Raw genomic sequence first — 7,814 nt, forward strand, 5'->3', positions numbered from 1 at the left:
TTTTTTTTAATTAAAAATAAAAGTGGTTATATCTAAAGAGATTATCTATTAACAAATAAAGTTGCTATTTTGAACGAAAAAAAAGGGGAAGACTTAGTCTCTGAACAAGAATGACTTGGTCCATGATTTCCTCCACGATCCTCTCCACTCTCTCATGGTTTGTTCCTAACTTTCCTCATCGTCATTGTATACAATTTTCTTTAAATAGAGGCAGAGAGGATAGATTGAGATATAAAGTTTTTAGATGCTCTCTCTGGTAATCAAAAGAAAAAACTTTCTTCTTGCTTTCTGTTTTCCGAGCAATATTTGGGTGTTTGTATTCCGGCTTTCTTCAGTGCAGAGGAGGTCCGAGACAGAGGTGATTCTGGGCTGTTTTATCCTGGGGACGACGAGGCTGGTATACTGCTTGTACTACCTTGGGCAGAGCCGCGAAACGTCTTAAAAAAAGCGACTTAGTCCGCGACTCAACCCAAGATTTTGTTTGGTAAATTCGTTCCTTTTGTGTTCTGCACTAACAGAGCCCGAGTTCAAAACATCACTCACATCAATGGCTGCCGTTCTCTCCCTCCACACCCTCTTTCTCCTCCCATCAAACCGTTCCTCCCAAGCTATTTCCACAAAGCCCCGGGCTGTCCTCAGCCAAGCCAACAAAATGCGAGTCCCCTATGTGCTGAGGCAGGGGCAGTCCCGTCTTTTCCACAAGCTCCCTTCTGGGCTGAACATGGAGGTCATTGTGCAAAAGGAAGACCCATATGAGAAAAAGAAGAGAAACACTGAAAACCCACCTCTGGTTTTCTTCCATGGAAGCTACCACGCTGCTTGGTGCTGGGCTGAGCACTGGTTGCCGTTCTTTTCAAACTCTGGCTACGATTGCTATGCCGTTAGCTTGTTGGGGCAGGTCTTCCCTCTTTCTCTTTCTCTCTCTAATCTATGTGATTCTGAAATTGTTTACTCTTCATACTCAAAATTGGTTGTTGTTTGCTTTTTATTTTTAAGGTAGCTTTTATTTCCAATCAGGGTAGTCAAGTTCATTTATTCCCGTATCACGTATTTTCAATGTTGATGCCTCGTCAATTATTATTTGTTATTATTATTATTTTCTTAGGGAGCTTTGGTTTTTACTCTTATTGAATTGATCCTCATTCCATGCGTTGTTTGATCCTAAAGGCGTATAAGGATATAGGCTAAAATTCAGACCAAAAAAAAAGGACATTTATTTGGAGTTCAGATATTTCGTTTGTTTGTTTTTTGGGCTGAATTTGAATAGGAAAAGGGCAGAAATGTGGTCTCATTTATATCCATATCTCCTTCCCTAGGAAAAGGAGACAAATGTGCTCGCACTTATTAAAGCCAGCATACAGTTAGAAGCAATGTTTACCTGTATCGCCATAACACGAGTGTAGTTGTCTGAAAACATTTAGATCACTCTAGTGGGGGAAAACCAACGAAAAGAGTGCGAGCACTTTGACGCTCAAGTCAGCAAAGTGATTGATAATGTGCTAGAAGATGATTAAAAAGTGTGTATGACACAATCAAAGCAAGTATTCATAGAAGAAAGAAGACAAAAGATTATAATGGTCCTATGATTATCTGTCGGTGTAATCATAGGCCTTTACCTCGTGGTAGTCATTATCTTGAATGATTTGAACTTGTGTTGATGAGGTTAATCTAACTCCAGGAATAAGGGAAAATTTTCTTGGAGTATATGAGTTCCTTGCTGGGAAGTCAGAGCCCGACCATGATATAACAAGGTCAGTTATGAAGTCCGAGCCTAGCGTTGTAGGCACCTTCCTCTTGGATCCGAGTCTTAGAAATGCAAATATGTTAAGTTCTTTATTGCTGCTCAGCTATCAGGATAGCACGTTGATCTATAAATCAAATAAGTAAAATCTCAATCTCGATAAGACCTATACTACTTGTGGGCACCCAGACTTGTGGGGATAAATGTGAACTAACAAAAAGGGAGTCCAACACCTTACGGCACGAGCTGACGACAGCCATGCACCACCTGTGTCCGCGTTCCCGAAGGCACCCCTCTCTTTCAAGAGGATTCGCGTTAATCTTTGGGCCTCGTTTAGTTCGCAGATTTGAATTTTTAATTTGAGTTAAGATGTAATTTTATATGAGAGCTTTTTACTGTAACAGAAAAGTTAGACGTGACTTTTTATAAAAACTTTTAATTATAACAAAACTGGAATTGAAAACTCAATTTGGTGAAATGAACAACACCTTAATCTCTGGAAAATTGGATTTTCTGCTAGTATAGATTATTGTGGATGACGATGAAGCTTACCTTGAATTTTTCGTGTTTATACTATGTTGATGAGAGAAGGTAGTCTACTTACATTCGAGTTGATTAAGAACATGTAGAATTGAATTTGGTCCTCATGGAGCAAGTAAAATTAAGAGATAAAGTCATTTTAATACCTTTTAGTATAACGAAACATCTCGTGGGTATTTTAACTTTTTAATAAATTAAAACGGTACCTTCAAGTTTTAGAAAATGATTTTTTTGTACCTAAACTCAATTTTGGGTACCTAAAATGTCTCTTGCCACTATTTTTTATTAAATAGGTTGAAATAACATTATAATTTAAGAAAGAAATGAGAGTAAAACCTTGCTAATGAAAAAATTCGTACAAACAATGTATGATTACTCTTTATTGCATTTATGTTTTTGATAATATTCTACAAAATTCTTCATACATTAAATAATTTTTTTGTTAAAGAAATAAAAGTGATTATAATAATAAAAAATATTATTCATTTTAAGAATGATTTAAATTATATCTAATAAGTTAATTATAAGTAACAAAGAAGACATTGTTCATTTTAAAGCGTGGGTATGGTTATCTTCTTTTTTAAAACAAAACAAAAAACAAAAAAAAAACAAAAAACAAATGCTTTTTAATTATAGTTAATGTACATGTGTGCTTTTTTATTTCTTTCAATGGAATGCAATCTCTATTTATAGTTAATGTATAGTTATGTTAATGAGTTCTAATATAATTTTAATGCGGAGTAAAATTGTAATAAACAAAAAATAATAATTTAGTGGAGATATTAATAAATTTCATGGGGGCAAATATAATGACTCTTATGCGAATGTTGTTTTACAAATATTCGGACTATAGAACTAGAAAAACAATTCACTGTTTGGTGCGTCATCAAATAATTATAAAATTACGAAAATTGATTTAAAATAACATAATAAAAATTATTTTGTTTCCAAAGTGCTGTTTTACATGTCCATTATGCTCATAATAAGCTTGTTTACGCAACAAAATTACCTACTAATTTTATATTAATTCAAAATTATGCTTAAGCAAATAAGATGAATCTAACTAATTCTCACTTGATCTTTGCTCGACAATTTTTTGTTCACCGCCGTACTTCATCCGTCTTCACTGATAGATACCGCCATACTTCATTCGTTTTCACTGATACATTCAGTCAACATTCAAGATCAAATCCTTTATAATTAGTAGTCATTTGCTATTAATCTTTAAAATATGTAACAAGTTAAATTTGAAATGAAATTTTCTCTTATAAAAAAAGGTCATAATAAATTTCACTGGAGGTGCCTTATCTATAGATTTCAAGGAACTTTCCAAAGGCTATTCAATAAACAACTTCAAGGCCTTATTTATGGGTTGTTTAGTTGGGGGATTCATCCCCTGATTCGAATCATAATCTGTGGTTCACTACAGTATTTTCTCTCATAAAAAACACACATAAATTGAAAATGATTCTAATCACATGGTTCTAATCCATGAACCAAACGTCCTACTTAATCAGCCACGTCAAAAGTCTAATTTTATAATCTTACCCCATACAAACTCATATTGCATGCTATCATCATTTTTCTTAATAGCTTGAATGAAGATTTGTTTCTCCTCTCTTTAGTACTTTATCATTTTGTCAAATGACTTTGTTAGTTTATAAGAGCTTCTAAAGATGCACCATATTCACATATATGGACGTTTGGTCCATGTTAAAACGATCAAAGTAGACAAGTAGGAATCATCGTATGAGTAAAACAATAATAGAAGGTATGAGAAATTGAAAGTGTGACAAAAAAAGTTGGTATATACGATATGAAAAATTAAAGGTGTGTTTAGAACTCGTTCTAAAATGATTTTATTTTTTATATGAAAATGAAAATATTTTCAATCTCAAATAGAAATCATTTTTAAAAATACGTTTGGTAGTTTTATCAAGAGATTGTTTTCAGTATAAACAATCTATTAATGTCTCTCTCTCTCTCTGTGCTCGAGAGAGGAGAAAACATAAATAAAAAATAAAAAATGACTAAAAGTCATTTTTCATTTCTTTCTCATTTTACACTAAACCAAAAAATCGTTTTCATTTCCGTTTTTTGTTTTTAATTGTGCCAAACGTCGTTTTTCTCCCGTTTTCATTTTTTCTCAAAAAACGTGAAAAACAAAAACAAAACCAACTCCAAACATGGCCTAAATTACGCTTTTTGCTTCTTTTTTTTTTTGGAGAAAAAAGAATTGCGTCTTAGTCGACACAATATTCAAATAATTGTTGTTGTGCTACCTAATTTCTAAAATTCTCTGGCCTTCTTGTTTGGAAAGGGAATCCGTGAGCACCTCCTTTATTTAAATTGTTTTAGTTGAATCAAAAGTATTTTTTATTTAAAAATGATATGAAAACTTAGGAATGAACCAGAATCACCGTTGTTATATGAGGCATATACATTCAGAATATTTTCATTTTTCTTTATTAAATTAAATTAATCCAGGAGCGATCTGTATCGAATTTTATATAATAAAAAAGTAAAGCAAATATAATAAGAAAGAAGTCATACTCTAATTTTATTTAGGCAGAGGCAAATACTATATATAACCTATGCATATGATAATACATTTGTAAGGTCTCGTGTATAGTGTGACGTGACTCATTATAGTTTGTTAATTAAAATCATGAGCTGGACAGATAGGTAGGAAGGAATAGGATTACTTTGGGAATTCAAAGGGTGGCTCTGGCTGATGGCGATTGTGTGTGGACCCACCTCATGTGAATCAACTAATGTACAGTTTTATTATAAGGATTTAAATTTAAATGTGATTTTATGTAAAAAAAAAAAATTTATTATAATAAAAAAAATTAGATGTGATTATTTTTAAGAATTTTTTACTGTAACAAAATTAGAATTCTAAACTCAAATCAATATAATGAAGGGGCCTTAAAAACTCTCACAAAAAGTCATATCTAACTTCTTTTGTTACAATGAAAAACTCTCACATCAAATCAAATCTCAACTTAAATTGAAAACTCAAATCCGTTAATTAAACGAGGCCTCTTCTTCTTTTTATTTTTGTTTTTGTTTTTTTTTTTTTTTTGGTTGAGAATCTAGTAAAAAGAAAATATGAGGTATTAATTATTAGGAGATTTTCTAGTATGCTTAACGTATCGATAGAATTTCAACTAAAATTATATTCAAATACACTTTAATTCAAATTAAGATATGAATTCAAGTCACCATCACTCAAAAAATGTAAAAGAACAAGTCCTAAGGTGGCCTTTCCAAATCATACTAAAATAATATAATAATAAATGTGTGTTTTTTTATCGGGCTCGTTTAGTACTATAGTAAAATAGTTAGATATGACTGTTTTTGAGAATTTTTTACTGTAACAAAACTCAAATTTTAAATTTAAATTGATGAAATGAGCGGGGCTTAAATTTACCTAAACTAATAAGTAGTTCCTTTTAAGTCAAAGTAAAGAAGAAAAAAAAATTGTTTATAAATATGTGTGTTTTCTTTAATCAAGAATTCAATTTCGGAAAAGAAAAGTTTTTTTGAAATGAATTTCCTATTATTCCGATTCTTGATTAGTAAACACTCTTTTCAAGTCCAGCCAAAATGCAATATTGATCCCAAATCATACGTATAAGCAGAAACGACCCAAGATCTTTCAGAAACAACCAAAAAAAAAAAAAAGCAACGAAAGGCTTTCCCGTTCACCGCGCAATCACTCTCTCAATCTTCTCTCCTCTCGGTCTCTCGCTGACAGGTATCTTTTTATGTTGTTTATATTTTTTGAAGCTTTTCCTTTGGCTCTGCAGTTCTTAGTTTACTGTTTATAGAAATTGGAATCCACTTTGCGTTGAAGATGATTGTTTCAGAATTATTGACTTTGTTTCTGTTGGAATCTACAAAGTGTATTTCAAATGAATAGATTTTCTGTGCAATCTCTTTATGGAAAAGAAAAAAGATAAAACAAACAAACCACCATCGGCGATATTGAATTTCATGCAGAAGAAAGTGAAGCACACTCTGGTTAGAGATTCATAATTAATCACGTTTCGGTTATATGTAATCAATCATATTACATAAAGTGCTTTCATTCTAATAATCTCATTATTAACAATTTAAAATAAGATTATTTCATTCAGAATGTAATAAACCGTACTAATAATTTTAAATTAAACATCCTAACTTTAATTTATAATTACAGACAAGTTTAGATTATTTTATTTTAAATATTATTTTCTGCATATAACACTTATATATAATGTTTAAAGTTACATCTAAAATAATCTAAAAATTTTTAATATTTATAAAATGTCATATGCATGCAAATAATATTGAAAAAATTTCTCATTTCATTAATAATGAGCAAAAATATTTAATCTTTTTTTATTTATAGGCGCATACCCAACACCGTACCCTTCGGCGATATTGAATTTCATGCCGAAGAAAGTTTTTTTATTTCCATTCCATCTATGTGACAGTCTCATTATCAACGCTAACGATAATATGTCAAAGAAGGTGTTCTTTTTCTACAAGTAATCTCAATCTCATATCTTAGAGAATCTTTTCAAATGCGAAGGAAATCGCAAAAATGTTTCAGAGATTTCTTTTCCGGGAATTGTGATCGCCATGGAAATGGTTTGTGCAATTCCGGGGATCCCTCTTTATCTCCGACGGCTAAGAAACTGAAGCACACTCTGATTTTTGATCTTTTCACTACATATATACTTCTTTTAGAGAATTCCGTGGCAGGGTAATATACCCAACATTAAAATTAAAATATTATTAAGTCCCCGTAATTGGATTTAGTTAGTGAAACAAAGATGATTTATAAAAATAAAAAAAAAAAAACTTAAACTGCAATATATATTTGTGTAATTATCTCTTCTTTACGTGGGAAATTCCTTTATTATCAGAATTTCCCACTTTTTTTTTGTTTGCAAATTACAACGGGTTTCCCTCTTGTATATAAAAGAGCAAAGGAGAAACTAGAGCAATTAAAATACATTTACAATATTCTCAAATAATCTTTACATACATAAAAAAAAAGTCAAAGGACTTTTTCTATCTTTTAATATGTGTCATTATAAAAAAGTTTCTCCTTCTTTTTGACACATTACATCATTTTTTTTTCTTTTCTTATTTTTAAAACATTCTCAATGATTTATTTTTTCTTTTTTCCTATTTCGTTTTTATTTTTTAACTTTTACAAAATTAAACCCTTAAGAAATAATAAATTAAAAAATATAAAACTTTTGAAGAAAACTTGAATCTCTGTATTAAAAAGATATAACACGTTGAATGCACAACGTGATCTTTCATTACTTTATATATATATAGTTACTTTGTTAAAGAATTTACTTCTTTATGCAAAAAAAATAAATAAATAAATAAAAGAAAATGTTAGTTTACCAATCTATTTCAAAAGCTTAAGCTATTAGGAGGTGGGTCAATAATAGTTTTATATTTTAACACTCCCCTCACATGTGGGTTAGCCCAACACGTGAATATTTAAACTCAAGATATATTA

General features: G+C 30.8%; 1 protein-coding gene across 1 annotated transcript; it reads left to right on the forward strand.

Moving 5' to 3' along the window:
- Positions 1-251: 251 nt before the first annotated feature.
- On the forward strand, positions 252-1,762 carry LOC112093830. The gene is made up of 2 exons (XM_024173126.1): positions 252-898; positions 1,679-1,762. Exons 1-2 carry the CDS (start codon positions 548-550, stop codon positions 1,682-1,684), a joined length of 357 nt encoding a protein of 118 aa, XP_024028894.1. The 5' UTR covers positions 252-547; the 3' UTR covers positions 1,685-1,762.
- Positions 1,763-7,814: the final 6,052 nt, after the last annotated feature.

The sequence above is a fragment of the Morus notabilis genome, unplaced genomic scaffold (genome assembly GCF_000414095.1).
Source record: "Morus notabilis unplaced genomic scaffold, ASM41409v2 Scaffold2231, whole genome shotgun sequence".
In the NCBI taxonomy this organism is placed as follows: domain Eukaryota; kingdom Viridiplantae; phylum Streptophyta; class Magnoliopsida; order Rosales; family Moraceae; genus Morus; species Morus notabilis.

Excerpts from the sequence above, each read along its gene's own strand:
- LOC112093830 (XM_024173126.1), top strand. The coding sequence starts at position 548 with ATGGCTGCCGTTCTCTCCCTCCACACCCTCTTTCTCCTCCCATCAAAC.